The sequence below is a fragment of the Rattus norvegicus genome, chromosome 20 (genome assembly GCF_036323735.1).
Source record: "Rattus norvegicus strain BN/NHsdMcwi chromosome 20, GRCr8, whole genome shotgun sequence".
NCBI classification, from domain to species: domain Eukaryota; kingdom Metazoa; phylum Chordata; class Mammalia; order Rodentia; family Muridae; genus Rattus; species Rattus norvegicus.
In genome coordinates this window covers 23,985,275-24,011,762 of record NC_086038.1, presented here as the reverse complement: position 1 = coordinate 24,011,762, position 26,488 = coordinate 23,985,275, and the positions used below count along the sequence as shown (strand labels likewise).

General features: G+C 39.5%; 1 protein-coding gene across 6 annotated transcripts in view; it reads left to right on the top strand.

Annotated features, from left to right (window-relative positions):
* Positions 1-26,488, top strand: part of Ctnna3 (catenin alpha 3) — a 1,585,684-nt gene that overhangs the window by 1,186,937 nt on the left and 372,259 nt on the right. For all 6 annotated transcript variants that reach the window (NM_001426985.1, XM_039099277.2, XM_008772944.4 and 3 more), the window contains one exon: positions 8,744-8,944. In NM_001426985.1, coding sequence (NP_001413914.1) covers positions 8,744-8,944 — 201 coding nt within the window. The remainder of the gene's footprint in view (positions 1-8,743; positions 8,945-26,488) is intronic.

Sequence of the window (26,488 nt, the reverse complement as noted above, 5' to 3'; positions counted from 1 at the left end):
CTGTTTCTGAGCATGCTTAGTTTGTGTATATCACGTGTTTAAAAATAATAAACAATATGTTGACAGGGAGATGTAATGGATAAAAGTCATTTGATATGCATTCCTGGTGACCCAAATTTGATCGTCCCATATCTATGAAAATCCAGATGTGGTAACAGTGACATAAATATCTAATATTGGCTCTCCTGGTGTGAGATGTGAAAGAGAGACATAGGAGATTCAGTCAAAAGTTGCCAGGAAGCCAGCTTGGTGGACACAACATAGCAGAAAAATGCAAGATAGATCTTGCCTCACAAAGGTAGAAGAGAGAAATAACTCTCAAAACTTCCTCTGCGCGCGCGCGCGTGCACACACACACACACACACACATGCACACATGCACACACAGGACACACACATGCACACACTCACAAATAGATAAATGGACAGCCAAGAGGTACCTTCATGGAGATATTATTATTATAACTATCAAATTATTCATGTAACCTAATGGTGATTCATACACTCCACAATTTTGCTATGTTTCCTAAAAGGTTCCCTAAAAGTACGTAGGCAGCTTACGTGGTTAATGTTTATTTAAGGGATAAGACCTTTTGCCAAATGGGAATAAAACTTGTTTCTAAATTTGCCCATCTAGCATCTAACAGTTTGATTATTTCAGGTAGAAATAATCACAAATCAAAATTTTACCTGAATGTGTTAGTGTGCAACTTTAGAAGCTGGGGTAAGGGCTCCTGAGTCTGAGATTAGTCTGAGCTACACTGGCCATGTTTAAAATTAAACTCGTTATGAAAAGTAATCCTATAAAATAATAATCAACTCATCCCTGTTGTCAAATTGTCAGCATTTCACAATTGGACTAGAACTGAAACCTTTTATTTTATCTTTGTATCATTAAAGACTTAGACAAGGGAGTAAATAATAGAAAGAATTGGCTATAAATAAAACATGAACCATTTTTACACCACTTGACATCTAGCTTTAATTGTAAACTTGGCACAGCTTAGATCAGATGAGAGTAAAGGCTGGACTGAGGAACTGCTTAGATCACTGTGGGCATGTCTGGGGGGGGGGGCTGGCCAGATTGTTGATTGATGTAAAAGGGCCCATACCACTGTGGGCGGCACCGTTGCCTAGGCAGGGGTTTCTGGGCTGAAGGAAGCTAGCTGACTATGAGTCCAGGAGACAGCCGGCTGTGTTCTGCGGTGTTTTCTACTTCCGTTCTTGGTTTACTTCCTGCTTGAGTTCCTTCAATGACCATGACTTGGATGTGTAAAATGAACACTTTTCTTCCCCATAATACTTTTGGCAAGCTTGTTCTATCACAGCAACAGGAAGGAATCTAGAGACCAGAAGATCCGTGTGTATACCCACGTTGTTCTTAAAGTCATACTTGCGTAAGACTTTGAGAGCCATTGATCATTGTGATTAAAGTTTTGCTGAACCGAACCCGTGGCTATCAGTAAACAGAAACAAACCACAGTTACCTTACGTACAGCTGCATTCATTTGCTTTTGTGTCTCGTCTCATGACCTTTTCTGTGTGCGAGAAAAGGAAAAGCTTGCTGTGTTCCGGTTATTGTTTCTGGAATCTTTGTCTTTCTGATGAGTTTTGAATGAACAGATGTAAATCCAGGAATCTGAAGATCAGCATCATTTACTCATAATTAAACTCAGCCTTGCTTTCTAAACTCAAGTTAACCAAGTAAGCTGAGGTCATCTTAGTTCTGCCCATTTATAATGTCATTTTATTTTGCTTTTTAAGACAAAGACAAAAAGGCATCAGTACCAGTACCTGTTCATTGTGTTCCTGACCTTCCTTTATAGATTTTTTTTTTTTTTTGGTCACAGATCCAGGTATCAGGTGGGGGCGCTGTTGGTGTTATTTTTCTTTCTCAGTGGATGGTTTACAGCTCAAGTTCCTTTCCCCTCAGGCCTTGTCATTAATACAATCAAAGTCCAGACTGAGTCATTAGAAAAAAAATACCTCTCAGCACAGTCTGATATTTGCAAATAAAATATGCTTACAGTTTCAATCTATTGTATGGACTGTTGATTTATAAGATTGCATTTTGGAGGCCAAGTAATGACAAACTAACTTATTTTCATTGTATATTTTTTTCCCTCTATATTCCTTGAAGCAGTGGAGTTGACCTTTAAGTTCTGGCTTTTATTAGAGAAAACTAAATAAGTAAGAAAAAATAATATGGACATTTCTGTAAATGTCTTTTGAAATCTCATTGCACTGGCTCACTTCGGAGATGGAAGGTAGGGTTAGCCTAAGAAAGTGGCAGGGGATGAAGTACTTCTCCATGACAGATATTTCCCTTTAGCCCTGTGTCTGGCTTATTTCTAGTATTCCAGGGTGGCTGTAACCAATCGGTAGGAATTGCCAGTCATTCACTGATTCCCTCCTCTGAAAATAATGCACTGGTTGGGGCTGGAGAAATGGCTCAGCAGTTAAGAACACTGACTGCTTTTTCAGAGATCCTGAGTTCAAATCCCAGCTACCACCTGCAAGCTTGCAACCTTCTTTTCTTTTCTTTTTTTTTTTTTGTTCTGACTCCAATGAATGAATTTAATATGTTCATTCTTTTCTTTAAATTGGATTTTTATTCATTTACATTTCAAACGTTATCCCCTTTACAGGTTTCCCCATCCATATAACCCCTAACCAATCCCCCTACCCCCTTCTTGTATGAGAATGTCCCCCCACCCAACCACCCACCCATTCCCATTTCCCCTCCCTCACATTCCCCTACAGTGGGGGATCCAGCCTTGGCAGGACTAAGGACTTCTCCTCCCACTGGTGCCTAACAAGGCCACCCTCTGCTACATATGCAGCTGAAGCCATGGGACTGTCCATGTGAACTATCTGGGTACTGGTTTAGTCCCTGGGAACTCTGGTTGGTTGGAATCATTGAAAGCCCCTTCAGCTCTTTTATTCCTTTCTCTAACACCTCCAATGGGGACCCCGTTCTCAGTTCAATGATTGAATGTTAGCATTCACCTCTGTATTGGTCATCCTCTGGCAGAGCCTCTCGGGAGACAGCTATATCAGTCTCCTGTCAGCATGCACTGCTTAGCATCAGAAATATTATCTGGGTTTGGTGGCTCTGTGTATATGGACTGGATTCCCAGGTGGGGCAGGATCTGAATGGCCATTCCTTCAGTTTCTGATCCAAACTTTGTCTCCATGTCTCCTCCTATGAATACTTTCATTCCCCCTTTTAAGAAGGACTGAAGCATCAACACTTTGGTCATCTGTCTTCTTGAACTTCATGTGGTCTGTGGATTATATCATGGGTAATCTGAGCTTTTGGGCTAATATTCACTTATCAATGAGTATTAATCATGTGTGCTATTTTGTGATTGGGTTACCTCACTCAGGATGATATTTTCTACTTCATTTCATTTGCCCATGAATTTCATGAAGTCATTGTTTTTGATAGCTGAGTAGTACTCCATTGTGTAGATGTACCACATTTTCTGTATCCATTCCTCTGTTGAAGGGCATCTGAGTTCTTTCCAACTTCTGGCTATTATAAATAAGGTTGCTATAAACAGTGGAGCATGTGTCCTTGTTATATATTGGAGCCTCTTTTGGGTCTATGCCCAGGAGTGGTATCGCAGGGTCCTCAGGTAGTGGAATGTCTAATTTTCTGAGGAACCTCCAGACTGATTTCCAGAATGGTTGTACCAGCTTGCAATCCCACCAACAATGGAGGAGTGTTCCTCTTTCTCCACATCCTCGCCAGCATCTGCTGTCACTTGACTTTTTGATCTTAGCCATTCTGATTGGTGTGAGGTGGAATCTCAAGGTTGTTTTGATTTGCATTTCCCTGATAACTAAGGATGTTGAACATTTCTTTAAGTACTTTTCTTCTCTACCATATGATATTCCTGAGCTGAGAATTCTTTGTTTAGCTCTGTACCCCATTTTTAATAGTTTTTTTTTTCTGGAGTCTAACTTCTTGAATTCTTTGTATATCTGGATGTTAGCCCTCTATCATATGTAGGATTGGTAAAGATCTTTTCCCAATCTGTTGGCTGCCATTTTGTCCTAATGACAGTGTCCTTTGCCATACAGAAGCTTTGCAATTTTATGAGGTCCCATTTGTCGATTCTCGATCTTAGAGCATAAGCCATTGGTGTTCTGTTCAGGAAATTTTCTCCAGTGTCCCTATGTTCGAGACTCTTCCCTGCTTTTTCCTCTATTCGTTTGTGTGTATCTGGTTTTATGTGGAAGTCCTTGATCCACTTGGACTTGAGCTTTGTACAGGGTGAAAAGAATGGTTTTATTTGCCTTCTTCTACATGCTGACTTCCAGTTAAACCAGCACCATTTGTTGAAAATGCTATCTTTTTTCCACTGGATGGTTTTAGCGTCTTTGTCAAAGATTAAGTGACCATAGGTGTGTGGGTTCATTTCTGGGTCTTCAATTCTATCCCATTGATCTACCTGTCTGTCTTGGTACCAATACCGTACAATTTTTTAATGCTCTGTAAGACAGCTTGAGGTCTATGATGGTGATTCCCCCAGAAGTTATTTTATTGTTGAGAAATAGTTTTTGCTATCCTGGGCTTTCTGTTATTCCAAAAGAATTTGCAAACTGCTCTTTCTAAATTTGTGGAGAATTGAATTGAAATTTTTATGGGGACTGCACTGGATCTGTAGATTGCTTATGAAAAGATGGCCATTATTACAACATTAATCCTGCCAATTCATGAGCATGGGAGATCTTTCCATCTTATGAGATCTTCAATTTCTTTCTTCAGAGACTTAACGGTCTTGTCATACAGATCTTTCATTTGCTTGGTGAGAGTCACACCGAGGTATTTCATGTTATTTGTGACTATTGTGAAAGGTGTCGTTTCCCTAATTTCTTTCTCGGCCTCTTTATCCTTTTAGTTGAGGAAGGCTACTGATTTGTTTCGGTTAATTTTATACACAGCCACTTTACTACATTTGATTATCAAGTTGAGGAGTTCTCTGGTGGAACTTTTGGGGTCATTTAAATATACTATCATATAATTTTCAAATTGTGATATTTTGACTTCTTCCTTCCCAATTTGGATCCCTTTGACTACCTTTTGTTGTCTGAGTGCTCTGGCTAGAACCTTGAGTACTATATTGTATAAGTAGGGTGAGAGTTGGCAGCCTTGTCTAGTCCCTGATTTTAGAGAAATTACTTCAAGTTTCTCTCCATTTAGTTTGATGTTCGCTACTGATTTGCTGTATATTGCTTTTACTATATTTAGGTATGGGCCTTGAATTCCTGATCTTTCCAAGACTTTTCACATGATGGGATGTTGAATTTTGTCAAATGCTTTCTCAGCATCTAATGAGATGATCATGTAGGGTTTTGTTCTTTGAATTTGTTTATATAGTGGATTACATTGATGGATTTCAGTATATGGAACAATTCCTGCATCCCTGGGCTGAAACCCATTTGATTATGGTGGATGATCATTTTCACAGTTTCTTGGATTTGGTTTGTGAGAATTTTATTGAGTATTTTTGTATCAGTATTCATAAGGGAAATTGATCTTAAGTTCTCTTTCTTTGTTTGGTCTTTGTGTGCTTTAGGTATAAGTGTAATTGTGGCTTCATAGAAGCAATTGGTTAGTGCTCCTTTTGTTTCTATTTTGTGCAATAGTTTGGACATATTTGTATTAGGTCTTCTATGAATGAAGGTCTAATAGAATTCTCCACAAAACCCATCTGGTCCTGGGCTTTTTTTTGGTTGGGAGACTTTTAATAACTGCTTGTATTTCTTTAGGAATTATGGGACTGTTTAGATAGTTAATCTGATCCTGATTTAATATTAGTATCTGGTATCTGTCTAGAAATTTGTCCATTTCATCCAGATTATCCAGTTTTGTTGAATATAGACTTTTGTAGTAGAATCTGATGATTTTTTGAATTTCCTTGGATTCTGTTACTATGTCTCCCTTTCATTTCTGATTTTATTAATTTGGACACACTCTCCGTTCCCTCTGGTTAGTCTGACTAAGGGTTTATCTATCATGTTGATTTTCTGAAATGCCACATAGAAGAAGTAAACATCCAATTCATTGTCCCTGTGTAAGATTTGTCTATTTACTCTGGGCTGAGCTCACTAGGAGGAAATAATTTGTGGCAGGCATGATTTCCTCTTAATTAAAGAGAAATTACAGAGCTTATTAGATAATGAATCTTCTGGAACTGAGCATTGTTCTTCTTGTGTATTAATATACTCTATAGAACTGAGCAAAACTATCAATGCAGTGTAAGCTTGAGAACATGTTGAGAATAGAGATGGAGTACTCGTTGTATGCGTATGTGTTGTACTTTTCAAAGGCTTATCAGTGCACCTGGGAGTGACAGTTTTATAATGCATCCTTTGACAACTTTCAAAAACATAATTACTGTGCCTCCTTCACTTAAACTTTTATTTCATTACCTGAGAGATATGATGGTAATGTTAGCATATGTTTCCCGTTGAAACATAACCATCTCTGGGTTTATTGTGTGTCCTATGATACATTCATAAGTGAATGCTACATATTAGCTTAAAACCTTGGTGGATGTATAGTTTAATGTTTTCAGTGTGTAATATGTGTTAGCAGAGCATATAAAGTCTGCAATGGAGTGACAGGGCTCACTGATAATATTCTATATTTTCATCCTTATTATTCAACCACAACAGGTTTGTCCTGTGCGTTCAGAGACAGGCTGGGTACATTTAACTTACAGCACTAAGGGGAATAGATTCTTATATCTTTATATATATACATGTGTGTGTGTGTGTGTGTGTGTGTGTGTGTGTGTGTGTGTATTATGTGATTAACTTACATTGGCACAGTCAATACCTGTTCACATTCAATACATGTACACAAACACATCCACAAGAAACAAGAAAGAAAGAGGAAGAGAGGTTAATAAGATATTATGATATACTAAGATCTCTTGTTGTAAAAGTATCTTTGTGTATGTTGATAAATAATAGTGAATTTAATTATCTTGAGTGGGGATTCATGTGATAAAGCCTGAAGCTAAATCACTAATGAGTTATGAAACTCTTTTAATTCTTAAAAAAATCATGTGTATGGTGATGAATGACTGTTATCCCAGCACTTGGGAAGCTGAGACAAAAGAGAATTTAGGGCCACCCAGGACTCTAGAGTGAGAATCTATTTCAAAAGCAAAAGTGCAGCAGTAACAACAACAACAAAACCCCAACAAGAAACAAAAAGACTTTATTGTTTATATTTGTTGATATTACACACATTAGATTATTACCTTACTTTTATTGGAGAATACTAAGAATTTTATAAAGTTGTTGGATCATGAGAATTAATTCCCTACAGCCTTGACCCTCTAACCCTGCCAAGGATGAGTGAGGAGAAGGAGGTCTGAAGCTCTGTTTCAGAGGCAGCAACTGTCTCTGTCTGTGGGATTTGTATGCATCAAGTCAATCAGTGTGTGTGTGTGTGTGTGTGTGTGTGTGTGTGTGTGTGCATGTGTGCATGTGTGTGTGCGCGTGCATGTGTGTGTGTGTGTGTGTTCAGAGTCTTGAGAAATCGTTGCTTTATAACAAAGATTTTAGTTTGGGGAATTGTGGAGCTGGCACAGTGATTCAGAATGCTCGCTTTACTGTCAGAGTTCCTTGCATCTAGTGGCTTACCCCAGTCTCCAACTCCAGAGGACCAATGCCCTTTTCTGCCTCTGCAGGCAGATAAATGCACATGCACATACTCAGCCACCCTCTTACCTATGAATCATATTTTTTAAAATATTGTAGTTTCCACATTTTATTACCTGCTGGCTAAGCAAAACTCCATCTCTTTATTCTTCCATATACTTATCAACTTAGTAGTTTTAAATCTGTGCTCTTATGCAGTTTTGCTTTTACTCAGAACTAAACATTCTATAATTATGTATTTTATTCTAATGTAAAAATGCCTTTGATTTGCACTTGCCCCTCAGTTATAAAACATACTCTATTGGAACGGGCACCTAAAGCAGCACATAATCAGTACAGTTTTCTGTCTTTTATCCCCCTTGGTGGTTTGAAATAATTTTACTGTGCAGCCCTTAACTCTCCATGTACTGCTAGCTGGTCTTGAACTCCCACACTTTGTGGCTGAGCCTCCCAAGTGCTGATATTGGAGGTGGTGCATTTTCCTAAGCAAGATCTGTCTCTGTCTCTTTCTTCATTTCTCTCTCTCTCTGAGAGAGAGAGAGAGAGAGAGAGAGAGAGAGAGAGAGAGAGAGCACATCCATGTATGAGCATGAACAGACCAGGCCAGAAAGTGGTGTTAAGTACCTACATTTATCATTGACCACATTAGTTTTTCAGACAGAGGCTCTCTCTGAGCTTGGAGCTCACTGATTTGTTTGCTAGATTGACTTCCTGTAAATGCCCTGGGTTCTACCTGTCTCTATCTCCAAACGTAGGCCTTGTGCTTACATATATAGCTGTAGTGTCCAGATAGTTAGTAGGTCTTGGTGAGCAAACTCAGATCTTCCTGAGTATACAGCAGGAGCCATTTCCCCATACCCAATAAGTGTTATATTTTATAGATATTACTATTACTAAGTAAAGAAATAAAATAAAAATGCAGATGACTTTATAATTCATTCTCAGTCTCCCCACCCAGCACATGGTGTTTCCGAAGTAAAAAGTTAATATCATTTCACTGTTACATCTGTGTAATCAAAACACATGCAGACAAGTAACTTGGTTTATTTCCTTACAGAAAGCCACATCCTGGAAGATGTCAACAGATGCATTATAGCCTTGAGGGATCAGGATGCTGACAATTTAGACCGAGCTGCAGGTGCCATCAGAGGACGGGCTGCAAGAGTAGCTCACATCGTCGCGGGTGAAATGGACAGTTATGAACCTGGTGCTTACACCGAAGGCGTGATGAGAAATGTCAACCTCCTTACAAGCATTGGTGAGTCTCTGTCCACAGTGACAGTTACCCTGCTCCTCGGGTCTGAATCAGCATAGCAACCAAAGATCCACACGTAGGAAAACGAGGGCTCTCAAGCTGTGTCACTTGACTGCACACTGGCCACTAGCATATCACCATAGCATCCAGGTGGTGTTTGGTATCCTGTTTATGCGATGCGAAACTTATCCCAGTGAAATAAATATATTCATTGAGGAAAAAGACCCAGGTCTTTTCAAATACATGCAGTACTCCCAGGCCTTAGCCACTTGTGAGTGGTTTATTAATGTTGGAGATGTTTGGAGCTATAATTAGGCCAGCATGGGGTTAAGCATGCGATAGTCTGCAGCCTTTCATTTGGCTATATTACTGGTACCCCTGGGTTTCTTATTATTTAACCATAACGGGTTTTACCCATGTATGCACAGACATGCTGGCTACTCTTAACTTGCAATTCTATAGAAAATAGCATTCCTATTCTTGCCCATATTTTTCTCTCATTGTTTAAGAAATATATAATACAGGGCTGTTTTGGTTGCGGCACTCAAGTTACTGTTTTATAAAATTAGGCAGAGAATGCTTCGAGTCTCTCAATATAATGATATTTTCTTTTCAAATACTATTGTTAACATGTCTCCAAGGGGCTCATGGAAATGTCAGGATTCCTGAGCAAAGATGACAATCAACAACATTTTATAAAACATCATGGCGGAAACTCCATCCTGTGAACCCCTTTGTCAAGGTGAAACTCCTCTGAACTTGGAAAGCCTCTCATCTGTTGCCTCTTGGTAAAGTGTGAGGTTGTATCTAGGATCCCTGCAGTATCTATATTCCACTTTCAAATCATCATCCCTTATAGAATATGGAGGGCATGTTACTTATGAAAAAATCATATTGCTTTGAAAGGGAGGAATGCACAACACTTTTTAACTCTGTCACTTAAGTCTATGGGCTCGGATGCTTGCTCATATGCCATATGCAAGTCTGCCCTCTGAGTACAGAGGAGGGCATCGGATCCCCTGGAACTGGTATTACAGATGGTATGGTCCACTATGTGGGTGCGAAGAAGTGAACCCAGACAGGTCCTCTGCAAGAGTAGTTAGTGCCCTAACTGCTGAGCCGTCTCTCTAACCCTGATGGGTGATATTTAAAACAAACAAACAAACAAACAAACAAACAAACAAAAATAATGGCAATGGAACATTTAGTATCATTTTACATTTTGAAGCTCTTTCTTGAGATTATTTAAGGGAGACCCACCAACTTTCTTATCATGTCCTAAAGGCATATTCCTAAAATAATTGAAATGTTCTGAGGAGAGGTGGTAATGGCACATCTATTGCTCTTGATATTAGACTGATATTTCCACACCCGCTCCTCAAAGTTATTAATGTAATAAATCAAGCATATAGTACAGTGGTACATTATTGCAAACTCAGCACTCAGACTAGATGGGCATGGATCCTGAGACAGAGTGTTACAGTAGATTCAAGACCAACCTGTGCAGCAGTCTGAGGCCCTCTCTCAAAACCAATGAAAACAACCGAGAACATATGACTCATGCCTTTCCCTGTATGAAACTATGCATACGTGCTTTGGAAGCTGATTGTGTTATAGCCATCTAATGTCTCTTTCCTACACCAGATTGAAGTGATCCTTCACTTATTCAAATCAAGAACTTGTTATCCAGTTTTTTAATGGAATCAGAGTTTATTCTGGAGGCATTTTGAGTAACCATAGCCTTAGGAACACAGATTTATCTTGTCCTAAATCCCATGGTTTAACATGGTTGCAGTTTCATGATTTTTTTCTCTCCATCTTTATTAAATTGGGTACTTCTTATTTACATTTCAAATGTTATTCCCTTTCCTGGTTTCCAGGCCAACATCCCCCTAACCCCTCCTGCTCCCCTTCTTTGTGGGTGTTCCCCTCCCCATTCTCCTCCCCATTACTGCCCTCACCCCAACAATCCTGTTCACTGGGGGTCCAGCCTTGGCAGGGCCAAGGGTTTCCCCTTCCACTGGTGCTCTTACTAGGCTATTCATTGCCACCTATGAGGTCAGAGTCCAGGGTCAGTCCATGGGTAGTGGCTTAGTCCCTGGAAGCTCTGGTTGGTTGGCATTGTTGTTCATATGGGGTCTCAAGCCCCTTCAGATCTTTCAGTTCTTTCTCTGATTCCTTCAACGGGGGTCCCGTTCTCAGTTCAGTGGTTTGTTGCTGGCATTCACCTATGTATTTCCCATATTCTGGCTGTGTCTTTCAGGAGAGATAATGTTTTATTGTACAAAGAAAATCATAACCAAGATAAGTTTTGAATACATTGGTGGGCACATCAGAAAAAAATGTCAGTTACAGAAAGATGGAGGGAGATTTTTTTACTATTATTATTATTCTATAGGCCCAGTATGCTATCTGATAGCATTCTTAGCTTTGAGTAGGTGGGAACTAGGATCTGCTAAGTTAATGGGTTCTATTCTCCACTTTCTGAAAATGACATTTTAAATATAAAAGAAAAATCTATGTGGCTTTTGTTTTATCCGAATGGAAATTTCCGTTGGGGTGCAATAGCCAGTGTCGACCAGAACTGCCTTACCTTGCTTGTGTCTCAGTTTAGGAAATGCATTAGGGAAGTCTCCCCCGCAGGCTCTATGCCATAACAACTATGTGAGGTGCCAAGGCCGCAGTTTTGTACTCCATAGGCAGAGACTACATCTGCCAGATACTCAAGGAGAAATGGGAGTTAATTCCTACAGTGTTTAGAACTGTTGGCAGTCACTCTACATCAGAAGAAGTGAGGCAAAATTGTTCAGAGGTAGGAATACATTCTCATTAATCCATCTGTGATTACTAGTGGTTGTCCTGAAAAGCTAGGCACCACAGCGACATCTTCACTCCAAAGAGCACACAAACCCCAAGCCTTTTCCTCTGTTTAGTTTTAAGATAACATTCATTATGATAGCCCATTAAAATTATTTCTTACATCCCAAATAAGAGACATAGAGAATATTTCTGTGCTCTTCTGCACAAAGTGAATCTTGTTATTAAATAAAAGCATATTTTGAGACTCCTAATTAATCATTTTGGTCTTTTCTTCAGACAAGCTTTGGGTGTATCCTTGAAGTATGCCTCTGTTTTCCTCTTTGAAAAAATAAGTCCAATTTGAACTTTTTTTCCCAAGTAGCTTTCCTTGAGATTTATCAAAAGCAGGCCTCACAAAAGGGAATTCGGTGCAATAAATTAAATGGAAAACATAATTAGATCAGTTTGATCTTAACCAAAGCTGAAGACAGTGTGTTTTCTCTCTCCCATGGAGAGATTGTCTATGAAAAAAATAGTACTTCCAACTCCTCTGTCTTCCGCCGCTGACTGACATCTTTGTTCACCCCAGGGTCACATCTTGGACTACCATTTAAATAATTATCAAATTACATAATTGGAAATGTTGTGCTTTGTGTTTCAAAGCCTGAGGAACCCACATTTTAGCAAAAGAATACTGATGTGTCCTGTTTTCTCTTTGCTTCATTTCCTTTCAGCTGTTTCTCGAGTCTTAGCCTAGCTTCCTCAACATAACTTAGTGGGTGTCTCCTGTGAATTTTCTTCATTCCTGAGACCCTCCCCAGAACACTATTCTTTAGAAAATGTGCTTTAAGTATCTTTGTGAATAAGGAATCCTAAGCTTTCTCTTCCCAGCCACGAACAGAGTTCTTGGATCATGGTGTCTTTGTTTTTGAATCCGAATCTGGGGCTCATTAGCAGCTTCTCAGGATTCTATGACCTTCCAAGTCAGTGGTTCACATCCTGTCTAATGCCGTGACCCTTTTTTCACATTGTGGTGACCCACAACCACAGAATTATTCTTGTTGCTACTTCATAACTGTTATTTTGCCACTGTTATAGGTTGTAACATAAATATCTGTGTTTTCTGTTGGTCTTAGGCATCCCTTGTGAAAGGGTCATTTAACCTCCAAAAAGATCATGACCCACAGTTTGAGAACTAGAAACACTGTTCTAAGCGTTTTCTTCACATTAGAGCACGAGGTTTCCCTGCTTCAATTCAGAAATTTACATTGCTCCCTACCTGTTAGTGGTTGGTTTTAGTGAAACATCAATGTCTGGAGAGCTAGTTTCTCTTTTCTTTTTTTCAACACAGGCATAGCATTTTAATCATCAAATGAAATCCTTTATACTCCCACAATAATACTCAAACACCAAACTCCTCCAACTCTTGGGAATCCCTTTTGGAAGTGCATTGGATTACTGTGCTGTTGTTTAAGACAGGATCTTTCCATGTAGTCCTGGCTGCACTAGAGACTGCTATGTAGACCAGGCTGGCTTTGAACTCACATTTCCAGTCTCTGTCTTGCAAAAATCTGGGTTTAAAGGTAAGCACTACCACACATCTAGTATGGATTTCTTTTTTAAATAACTGACCTAGAAAACTCCAACATGAGGCTGTTCGTTACTCTGTGAACACCAACTCTACTTCTTTCTTTAGATTATAGAAAGATTTTTTTAGATTACAGAAAGATCCACTACCGGATCGAACTAATAGAGAGTACTTCCTTTTGATTATTGGCCCTATCAAAATCAGGAATCAGCAGGTCAAAAAGCTTCTATTGTTGCAGACCATCCAATCCTACCTACGTTGTCAGGCAGAAAGAGATGAAAACAGAGCAGACACTTAAATGACCCTGAACAAGACGTCCTGATGGCCTCTGCTGTTGAAAACTGGTATTTAGCAGAAATAATACATTCATCTAGTGACTGATGAATTCCAAACTACAGATATAGTCCCCTGGTAGAGTCTGAGCCTGTCATGCACAGATCCCTGCATTCAATCCCAGCACCACGTGAACAAGAAATGGTGGTACCCACCTGTAATCTCAGGTCTTTGGAACTGAAGACTTGAAAGCAATCAGGGTTAGCCTTGTCTACAATGGCATCTAGCCCATGACAATGACACCCCAGAAAAATAAAAATAAAGGAAGACAAGAAGAAAAATGCACACTGTGCCTCACATTCCTTCTTGGAAACCTGGGTGATTATAGTTATACACATCCCTAAAGGAAACCGAGACACTTGAAAGACTATCTGAGGTGACTTGTGAAATTTTCTGTTGTGTTTTCTTCATAACAACTGAACAGTGAATTGGTTAAACCGACTGATGAATTGACAGAATGAATTGTGTTGGTAAGCAGGACTCAGGCTGCTCTCTGTGTGTTGTATCTCCGCTCCAAAACCCTAAGCAGATATACACAAATGCCAGAGGATTTGGTCCAAAGGTCCTGGCTCTCTGCCGCATTTGGAAATTACTACACCACATTCTAGGTATGACTGGAAGAAATTTACTCCGCTCAGAAGACGAAGGCGATAGACTTTTCCCTGCAAAAGCAGCTGGGGCTTACCGGTGTCTTGTCCTTTGCGGGGCGTGGCCCACTGTCTCCATCTTCCCGTCACCTCCATTCCCTCGTACAGTTGATCTGCTTCATTCAATTCGCTTTCCTCAAATTTGCTAAACGCATTCAAATGGTGTGTTACCAAAGGCAAACTACACGGTCTCAGTGGACACCTTCCTAATCATGGACACGCTAAAGCCACTACCATCTCTAGGTCTGCCCTTGCTGTGCCTCACCTTCGGAATATTTCTGTCTCATGCCAAGTAATCCTCATCTTCCAAGAAACTGCGTATAGACGTGACTCCTACGATTCCTTTTCTTTCTTCCGACAATAATAATTTATTTCAGTTCCAAGTTATGTGGTCCTTAAGAGGTAGATCTCAAGATAACCATAGTCCAGAGAGCCATGTGATCCCTTCAAACCCTCTATAGAAATGACTTCTTTCCCAGCTTCAGGGCTTAAGGATAGCCCTACATGTGTCTTTGCATTATCTCTTCAAAACACAGTATATCTTTTATTAAGCTAAAACTTAATAATTATAAACAAAACCCAACGTTTATGGCAAAACCTACATTTTAAAAATAGTTAATTAATTTAAAAGAATTGTTTTAACTCAGACTGGCCTTGAACTTACAATCCTGCTTACATTTCTAAGATGCTGGGCATTCATGTACAGGACATCATTGTCTTATTGGCTACTATGATTTGGTTAATTCTGTTCTTTGTGTTGGAACGCATTCTCTAGTCTACTGCCATCTATATTCACTGTTGAGCTCTACGGCTGCCACTCTTGCAAAGGGACTCTAGTGACAGTTACTTACTCTGATCTAGGATGTGCTTGTCTTCTAGTGGGTGTCATAAGCAGATATTTACAAACAACTTTCCCCTGCCAGGATGGTCCACCCTTAAATGCAGGCACCAGAGTTCAGTTATGCATCCTTCTCCAGACGATTCTCTTTATACTTGATTATCAAGTCCTTTTTTAACATTTAAATTTAACTTTTCTTAGAAGATCACATTGTTAGCATAGCATAGTCTAATCAATAAGATGTCATCTCAATTCAGCAAAGCAGAAGCAGTGGACTGTGTCAAAGGCCAGGACAGAGGAGAGATTAAGGAAGTCATTTATTACTGTCCAGAGATAGATATTAGTCACTTCCAGAAAGCTCAGGTCAGCCTTTTAAAAGGTTCCTCGGTGAGCTTTTGAACAAGAGATCATGGCTTTTGTGTATTCAATTACATATAAGAGCCATCAACGAAGCACATCTGTTGAAAGGTTCCATTGAACCAGATTATAATAATGCTCTCAGCAAATCCTTGTGAGTGACACCAACCTGGATTTCAAACTCAGAGACCTTCATTATCAGTGACCTCTACCTTGTGACAGCCTAAGACAGGCTTGTGGATTATGTGATTTCCTTTGCTTCTAGCCTGCATCTCACAGCCTAGACCACAGGTACTCTGGGAACCTTATAGGAGAGAGATTTGTATCTGTGCATCACATGCTTAACCGGGATATCCAAGCTATCTTCTGAGTAGAAGTTACATGTCAGTCATGGCCTGGAAGAAAGTTTATCCTTCATGAGCTGGGATCCTTGGGTAACAACATGAAGAACTAACAGCTAAATAAAATATTTATTTAATTTAAACCTATATTCCCTGAAAAAAAAGTGGATTCTGGCAAGACTCAGTCAAGACAGCAATGAACTAATGCATGGTAGTGCTAAGCTTGCTCTCTCCTCCATTTCAGTCTGGGCCTAGTCCATGAAATGGAGCTGCCCACATCCAGGATGGGTCCTCTTAAATCAATTAATTCAATGAAAAAATATCTAACAAGCATGACCATAGGCCAACATAAGGTAAACAATTCCTAACTTGGACTCTCTTTTCAGGTGATTCTTACTTGTGTCAACTTTAAAATGAAGACTAACTCCATAAATGTTGAAATACACTATATATACTGTGCACTGGAAAATAGTTTTCTGACATTTTGGCTATAGTTTATTGCCATTGACTAATATATAATTCCATTGTCAATAATATCTTATTAGAGAAATGGACAGATTCTGAGGCATTAGTAGAAATGTTACAGTCACAAAAGAAAATCGAGGGCTTGAAAATGCATTCCAGAAAAGTGTAGGCAGAGACTGAAATGTTTCCTGATGTGGAAAATGTGAAGTGTGACTTTGAAGATAGTGCCAAAAGAAAAAGGATTAAAGGTAGAGGAGATGAATTGGCATGGGATAAAAGGAAGGCAGAGGTGGGAGAAGAAGAATGAGAAAATGGAAATCTGCTCTTCAGTTCTTTCCCACTGTGAATGAGGATGCTTCTGAGGTCTCACATCTTCTTCAACTCTAGCCTAAGTCAGACCATCTTCTCAAAGCAAACAAGATACCACCTAAAGAGAAGTTGGCCACATCTCTGGTCCTTACACTACTTTCATAAAGGTCTACTTAGAAAAGGATAGAGTTGGACTTTTTCTATGATCCTTTTATAGGGTACAAATAAATTTAATTAGAGTTAATATTTAAATGTTCCAAGCATAAAGCATTGTAGTTCTAAGTTGAAAGCCACAGAAAGAAAGCACTGATAGCTAAATTATGCTGCAAACTCTCATGAAGGCTGCAGAATACAAAAAGAAATAGTCAAACTACTCAAAATGCTCTGTGTGGCATCAATGTCAAAGACATTTCTGATGCAGGATTGGTTTCAGCCCACACTGAACCTTTAATGACACCAATAGTATCCTCATGTGACACGGAACCCCACAGATGCAATACTTGTTATCGCTGTTTCTAGATATTTCTACCACTAGAACAAATCCTAAAATACATCTATTTATGTTCTACTTGCTCTCCATCCCACTCAGCATTAAGTCAGCAGAATAATTTACCCATCCAGGTTGTGGCTTTCAGCACAGGAACAATGATTACTTAGTCTTTAAGCCACTGTGGAGACAGTGTTCTGCACTATACCTACTGATGATGCCTCATCAGAGGAAGGGACTCTGTTAAAGAAGGAAAGGGTGTAATGCAAAGCAGGAGAAGATGATCACCAGACAGAGAAAGGAGCCAGATAAGGAAAAGGAAAGACTGACTTTTATTTTTAATCAACCAAGTTGGCCATCACAAATACAGTAGAGTAACCTCTACTCATGGTCTACTAAAAATATGGCAGTCGGCAGCTAGTTATGCCCTCAGTCCTTTCTGGTCAATTTTGGCATTTCCAAATGAAACATGGAAACATGTTATATGCCTGTTAGATATGCTAGTAGATGACCCAAATATGCAGTAGATATGACCCAAATCCAAGGTATGATTGTAGGAGGTCATTTTATAACACACAATGTGGTTATGTTTATTACAACATATGATGTGGATATGTTCTTCCAAGAGAGCACAATACAGGATTATTTCTTTTGCTGATTCTGTGAAAACACAAGGGAGTCTTGTATGAAAACTAAGAGAAAACAAAGGAGTCCAGGGTGCAGTTCTGTGAGTCCTTTACTTAATTATATTAACAATAAAAACTACCAGGCCTGTCTCCTATAACTTTTCAAATGTAAAATCACATTTGATGGAATGCATCATTTTAATTGAAATCCAGCTTGGTAAGGGACATTAAGTTAATGTTTTTTATTGATTAATTTTGTTCTTCAAAAATTACATACAAACATGCACACAAGTATGTCATTGTTCTCACTGAGGAAAGGCTGGTTCCACCCTGGCCTCTAAACTATGTATCAGCGATACAGAATACTGCAGTACATGGTCTGATTAGTCTTCCCTGATCACACATTCTATCTGCCTCTCACTACCGTCAGCTTCTCTATAGATCCCTACTAGTCCTCCCTACGTTCATTGTTTGATTTATTTTTCGCTGTATTTAATCTGTGCCCTCTGAGTGACCGTTGGCTTTAACTACTCATGATAGCTTACTGGGTCATCAGTTTATACACAACTAGAGACAATGATACCTCCACACCCTGAATCTGTCAGTAGCAAGCAATCCTTCAGTCTGTCAGTAAGAGCAGATGTTTCTATCCATGCTTGATTATAGACAGGTCTGTTATTGTGTGGATCCAGGGCAGGTATCTGTAAGCTCTTGTGAGTTCAGAATTGTAATGTAACATTCCTTTCCTGATGTTCCCGGAGCCTCATGGGGGATGGTGTGCATGTGTAGTTTAGGGCTGAGCACATATCATCATGTATCCTCAGCACCTTGCACATCCATGAGTCTCTGCATTCACTGTGTGACTAGAGTGATTCTCTAACAATGATCCATGGTATCATTTGTCTATGATCATATTTAGAAGACAGTTTGGCAGTAGGGAACCTGGCCATTAAGGTAGCAGGCCCCCATGACCAGATGTGTGACTCCCTTTCTCAGACTCCTTGTCTGTGCCTGTCTTTTTCTGGAGGGTGTGGCTGACCTTGGCTGACCTTGACTGAAAACTGACCTTGTAAAGAACTCTGATTCAAAGCTGCATCACTCAGCACACATGGTCCACTGTGGCTTTCCAGATAATTACTACATGATAGTTGGGCGCTGTATCATAAGCTCTTACTGCTTGACTGAGGTCATTGACCAATTAGCCAATTTCATCCATACCCCTATCCCTGGAACCATAGAGTAAACCCATCTCATGTCTCTCTGAAGCTTTCTCCGGAGGTCATTCTGTCCATACTCATGACTGTCTGAACCCTGCTTTCTGCCTTTGCTCCCTTTTTCCCCTCAGGCTGGAATCCAACTGCCTTCAGGGAGAAAAGGAGGGACAGAATTCGATGTTATGTAAACTTGGATAGCTTACTGAGTTCCCTCTAGGACCAAATAATTTTTCAGACATGTCGTATTATTTTTCACTAGGTTTTATGTATCAGGCTCTTCTGGGGGATATAACCAATCCAATAATACACACTCTATGACAGCGTAAACTAACATCCAAGAAAAGCATAGTTCTTGCTTGGCTTTTGAGGGAAGTTTAACAGCATCAAAGCCAGCGGGGATCAAGTATTCTAGGGGATGAAGTCGTTGTAGCTTCTTCTTGGTAAACTGGAATACTGAAGAGATTAGTATATCAATCCCTCTCTTGCTAACACACACCATTATGTCATATCACAGTTGGAGGAAGGCAGCTCAGCCCAGGCTGAGCTAGCTCTGGGCTAGACCTCCATTTACGGAGAAAGCCAACAATTACATTTTTTTATAAGAGAACAATAGTAAAATATTTCACAAACTGGCATACCATGTACTTTTTAATGATGTAAGCAATATATAGCAGAAGTAGTTTTGGGTATCATTTCATCTTGAAAATCAGACTCATGAAAGTTATAGGATAATTCACTTCTGTTTTTCCCATTCTATTTTATGTATCTGTAGCCTTTAGCTAAGAAGATTAATTTTACATTTTAAAGAGTTTTTTTGTATAATGTACGAACTGGTGTTTGTATATTTATTGATGTGAGTTGTAAAACTTTTAGTGTGATCATCAGTAAAACTGAATTTGAGGCTCAAGGTCACTGAGGCTAACAAATAACCTGAGGGTGTGTGCCCCTTGGATTCATCCCTCCTTTGGTTTCAGGGAGACCATTTCTTGCGTCTGGTATGTAAGTCAGAATGAGTTTCTCTTACTGTCAAATGGGTATCATCAAAACCAAGAAGGAACTGTCAGTTACCTTAGCTTCTTCCTCCCTCAAATGTCTCCCTTGTCCCTCTTTCCCACATGCAATCCTGACTGACCTGAAGTATTCACAGCTAACAAAAGCATACCACCATGTTTCCCATTAGAGTGACTTAGCAAGTGAAAAACCAAACAGGAATATTTTTTATTAAACTTATTTATTTGCATGCATGTGTCCAGCAAAGGTAGGGGCTGGTTAATGTGCCCTAGCACATGTGTAGAAGTCAAAGGACAATTTGGTTCTCTCCTTCCACTGTGGGAGTTACTGGTATTTAAACACAGCTCATCAAGTTCACGGGCAAGCACTTCCATCCCCCCAAACTATCTCAGTGTTCAGGAGAGGGCATTTATTGAAAAGGTGACTAGCACATGTGGATTTTTCCCAAGTGGGGTAGAGTGAATGTACACTGCCAGAACTCAAAGATGGGAAGGCACATGGCGTGTAAGGGGATCACTGTGAAGAGAAGGACGTGTCAGCAGGTTAAGGTTCAGAGGCATCGACACATCTCTGAGGCTGCTTAATAGGTGAGAACGCTTTAGTCAATAAAGTCCATAAATCAAGTCATGAGTTGACGAATTAAAGATGGGTTTCTTATCTTGTCAAGAACTGTAACATAGTTGACATCACAAGAAGGCCAGTAGAGCTTGGGAAAATGTTTAAATGGAGATGGCAAGGTGTGTTAAATTTTAGTCACTTTGGAAGAAGTGCAAAATTTAAAGCAGAACAAGCTATGTCACTGGGGTAGTGTTAACGGGGCTTGTGAAGACAGAGATAACCAGGAAAACCAGAGAGATTTTTTAACCAGAAAGCCCTTTTTATCATATGCAATCCTAATACCTGTTCACATACATTCTCACTTCAAAATAAACATTTTGGGCTAGAGAGACGGCTCAGAGGTTAAGAGCTCTTGCAGAGAACCAGAGTTCAGATCCCAGCATTCACACAACAGGCACACAATTATCTGCAATTCCAGTTCCCAGAGATCCAATGCCCTCTTCTGGATACTGTGTGTGTGTGTGTGTGTGTGTGTGTGTGTGTGTGTGTGTGTGTGTGTGTACAGAACACTCATACACATGATTAAAACCAATAGAAGTAAACCTTTGAAATAATTAAATCTGGAGACTGGATAGATGAGGAACATGTTTTTGGTCTTGTACAAGAAGAGTGAGATTTGGTTTTCCTCACCCATATGGTAGCTAACAATCATCTGGACCTCTAATACAAAGTGTTCTGATGCAATTTTCTGGCCTTGGGGATATGCACACACATGGTACAGACACATTCATTCAGGAAAATCATCCATACACACAGAATAAAAATAAATAAATCTTTAAATAATCATTTTTTAGCTCATGGTAACACACAACTTTCTTTTTCCCCAGCAATTATGGTAGAAAGTATTACAGCTTCCTCGTTCTAATGATAGGCTAAGGACATAGCAGGAGATTTCTTCTCTTAAAATGCATTAGTAACCCAGTGGTATATTGAAAGATGTCTTACATTCTGGTGATCACCCACCGTTTAATTTTATTGTCTGCCAAAATCTGTAGCAGTTAAAGTTAAGTGAACAATTTATGTTATAAAATTTCTCTGCTGATACAGAGATTTTTAAAGGTACCATTTATTATAAACACTACAGGCAGTATTTTTTTAAAGAGTCCAGCTATTCTAAAGTCTAGTTTTATTCCCAGTTTTTACTGATTTAAGAAAGGCTATGCACATCTCTTTACCCCCTGTCTCAAAATTTCTACATAGCCAGAAGAAAAATTAAGAGCATTCATTTTGAAAATAAACTCATTTTTGTGGAAAGCATGAAGTTAAAATATTACACTATTCCTTCCATCTCTCATTTTGATTTATTCACACTTCTTTTATCAGCTACTGCTACTTATAAACGTGTAAATGTTTCATTTTTATTATTATTTTTTATGTTTATCTTCTATTTGCAATTAAAGTTAAGCAAATTTTATTCCACAGATTAAATTTGTTTTGTGTTTCTATCTCTATTAAAAAGGCTAATGCTGGGCATAGTGGCACATATCTTGAATTTCAAAGCTTGAGAATTTGAGATACAGAAGCAGGTAGATCTCTGTGAGTCTGAAGCTAACTTGGTCTACATAGTAAGTTCAAGGATAGCCAGGGATACATTGAAAGTCTGTCTCAAAAATACTAAGTAAAACAAAACAAACAAACAAAACACAATAGGTTTAAGGTTTGCAAAGCAGACTGAGTATGTATTAACCTCCAACCATAGTCTAGTCCCGTTTGAAAATAACATTTAAACATGCAAAAAATTAATAAATCTAGACCCAATGGGGATGAGATTAGCTGAATGCCCAACAAGGAGGAGGACGAATCTGTAGAGACCATATCCAGAGGTTAGGCAAAGTCCCTCGTTTGGGGGATGGGACCACCCACTCATCTCCAAATTTTTAACCAAGAATGGCTCCTGTCTAAAGGAAACACAGGAACAAAGTATGCATCAGAGACTGATGGAAAGGCCATCCAGAGACTGACCCACCTGGGGATCCATCCAATACACATACACCAAACTCAGACCTTATTGTGGATGCCAAGAAATGCTTGCTGACAAGAGCCTGTCACAGCTGTCTCCTGAGAGGCTCTGCCAGAGCTTGACAAATATACATGTGAATGCTCACAGCCAACCATTGAATTAAGCACTGGACCCCAATGGAGGAGATAGAGAAAGGACTGAAGGAGCTGAAGGGGTTTGCAACCCCATAGGAAGAACAATGTCAACCAACCAGACACCCAGAGCTCCCAGGGATTAAACTACCACCAGAGTTCACATGGAGGGAGCTATGGATCCATCCATATATGTAACCAAGGATATCATTGTCTTGCATCCATAGGACAAGAGACCCTTGGTCCTGTGAAGACTAGATACCCCAATGTAGGGGAATGCCAAGGCAGAGAGGTGGGAGTGGGAGGGTGGGAATGGAAATACTCTCACAAAAGCAGGGGGAGGGAATGGGAAAAGGGGTTTCTGGAGGAACAACAGGGAAAGGGGATAACATTTGAAATATAAATACATAAAATATCCCATAAAAATAAAAACAAAAAGAAAAGAAACACAGAAATGTCAGTGCAAGGTATAGAAGCATCCGAGAAATCCCACCTATAAGAAAAGCTGAGAGCAACTTCCCTCTTCTCCACTCTATCCAACTCTGAATTCTCTTTCCTGTTTTTCATTCATATAACTTCAGCTACTCACATTCCATTGATTGTGTGGCCTCTCCCTGGGAGCAAGGTTGAAGTACAAGGCACCACACAGTTAACTGAAACTGAGTCTCTTTCTCCTAGCACCAATCATTTGCTCCTCAGGTCAGTGTTCTGGAGTCAGGAAATTCTAGTCAAAATCTCAGTAGGTTCTCAGAATCTTTAGACCCTGTTTTTCATAGATGTTGATCTTTTAGTGTTCTCCCAGGTTTTTGAAAGGGCAAACAGACTCCCTCAGACCTCTCTTTATCCTGTTACTTAATCCCTTTCAGAAGGGTTCTAACTTTTAAAGTCCTCATATTTTAATGCAATTGCATTGGTGATTTTATTTCAAACTTGGAACTGAGTTGGCTCAGACATTCTGATCATAACACACATATTATAAACTCACTGGAATGGATTACGTTTTAGAGAGCTTTTCAACTTCTGATACGTTGGTGGCTAATTTTTTATTTCTATTATGAATAATTGGCATTTACCTCAATAATGAATGGACAAATCTCTTCAGCATTTCTCAGTCCTTTGTGAACTCTTTCTTGTCAACATACAATCCAATACCTTCTACCTATCAAAGCTCCTGATTGCCACTCATTATCATTGAAGTTAGGTTAATCAATATTGGTTTCCTCATAATTTCTGAGGTTGATTAATCAAATCTGGGAACAACATGGCTGGGTACTTATGATCAAGTCTCTCGTGAGGTTGCTAGAATGGTCTTGACTCTAGTAGTCAATCAAGCCTTACCTGAGATGTGTGGAAATCTCAAACTCACCATCCAGATGTCATCTGGGCACTTCAGCTCCTTGTTATTTAGACACCTCCAGGTGATCCCTCCACATTCTCAGAGCAGGGTGTCCGGATGATGGACATCCTTGGAATGAGGGATTCAAACGTAACAGAGGATGGGAGTCAAAGAAAAAGACTGAGATGGAAACTCCTGGAGTATTAGATTTTCACGTTTGTTAGTCAAGATTTTAGAAATGAGTTGCTAAGGTCAAAGGGTTAAGCTACCAGGTTACTTAAAGCAGGGCATTATAAGGAGCAGGGCTATTAAGAGATGGAGTTTGGCTATCTTACAGACTGTCTACCACATCTTCTGAATGAGTCAAATTCAGTACGATTCCATGCTACTAAGGTGACAATAGTTTTTTGAGTGACTCTCTTATCTTTTATTCTGGCCAAACATCTAAAATTGCAAGCAGAGTCAAAGACTTGGCATGACACAGACATTTTATATACATATAATAAATAGATAAACACTAGAACACGCACAGATCCATAATAAGCTTGACTGAGTGGCAGTAGGGAATACTATGGAAGAATTTCTGTCCACTTAGTGCTGTGGGTAATTCAGACTGGGCACATTCATACTCATAGAGACATAGGAATTAGTTTCACATTGCTCCCAATATTGTGTTCTGTGCCATGGTCATGTAGAAAATATCAAATAGGGAATCAAGAGATTCGTAGGTCTAGACATGGGTTCATCATTAGAGAGTTGTGAAAAGTTCCTTAATTTGCATGAATTCCACATACTCTCAAGCCCTAAATGAGTGAAAGAGAAGTTCTCTCATGCCTGTGGTTACATTGCTTTTATTAGTAACTTTTACCTGAAACATTTGTCCATATTCTAAATTGTACAGTAAAAGATCAGATATGTAGCTATGTTCAGAACCTCAAACTTGTATGTATTTAGCAATAAAACAAGAAAATCTCCAAACTAGAACAAGAATATATTGCTTTGTTTTTATGCTTCTAAAAGTCTGACAACTGTAAGCATTGTTCTTCTTGGAGAACTGGATGTGTTGTGCACATTTTAAATGTTTGTTATTGTTACTACTGCTCAAAGGTCATAAATTGTTTTCAAACAGTAAAAATAGTAACATTGATTCAGGTTGCTGAAAACAATGGAAAACGCATAAGGAATTAGTATTTGAGTTTTCTGTGTTTTAGGAAGCAAATAATGTTTGTGGAGCTTACAGTTAAAGGAGAAAGTAGAATTTTAGCTCCAGTGAAAGTCAAGGATTTGACTGCAGGCAATTTATTTAACCAGTGTCAGATTTGAAACAAGAGCAACAAAATGTATCTCTTGGTGCATTTGAAATGGCTTCTATTGACCCCTGCATAGAGTCTCCTTGGCATCTTTGCTACATAGCTCTGTACAAGTAACTATTACTAATTCTCTTCTTGTTGAAGGGTCATTCAATGGTCATATAGTTACTAAGTGCTGGCTTGGATTCTTATGTAACTGGCCTGGATGTGGCAGCGGGATGCTAGTGAGATGCACACAGAAGTCAGTCACAGAGGGGGCAAATTTAGCCTAAGATTTGTGTTGGTGGTCTAAGAAATCTTTATCTCTGAACAGGTTTTATCTCATAGAACTGCTTTTCACTTTTTTTTACATGATTCATTATCCTAGTTACATTATCCAGCTACTCTAACACATAAACACCATACACTGCTAATAGATTGCTGTATCAAGAGCCAACGGAAAGTGCATTTTCCAATTTGGATGTCAAAAGTCCAAGGCCAGTGAGCCAGTATATATTTAATATACTTGTATTCATGTAAATGTGCATGGGCCTGTTTGTCTATGTGTGTCCCAGTTGTGCATACAGAAACCAGAAAAAGTGTTTGATCCTGTGGTAGCGCGGATTATGGATAGCTCTGAGCCTCCTGATGTGGATGCTAAAGCCACACTTAAGTCCTCTGAGCAGCAGCAGGTGTTCGTAATTGCTGATCAGAGGGTCTCCAGCCCAAGGCTCTTCTTAAGTACACACCCAGGGGCAGCTACTGTGCTTTTCCATAGCTGAGAGCATGAAGGGGGTTGTAAGCTCTCCCTAGGGTGTCATATAAGAACTCTAGTTCCACCCTGAGAGACCCCTCCAGACAAAGGCCATGTCTCCAACTGTGAACATTTTATGGACTAGAATTTAAACATATACATTTTCCCACTTTTTATTTAATCTTTTTAAAATTCCAGACTATATCCCTTTCCCAGCCTACCCTCTGAATGTTCTACATCCTATATCTCCTGCCCCCATCGCCCATGAAGATGCCCCCACCCCTCCCAAACCCAATCCACGAGACCTCCCCATTCCCTGGGGCCTCCAGACTCTTGAGGGTTAGATGTATTTTCTCTGACTGAGTCCGGACCTGGCAGTCCTCTGCTCTTTATATGTTGGAGGTCTCATATTAGCTGGTGTATGCTGCCTGGTTGGTGGCTTAG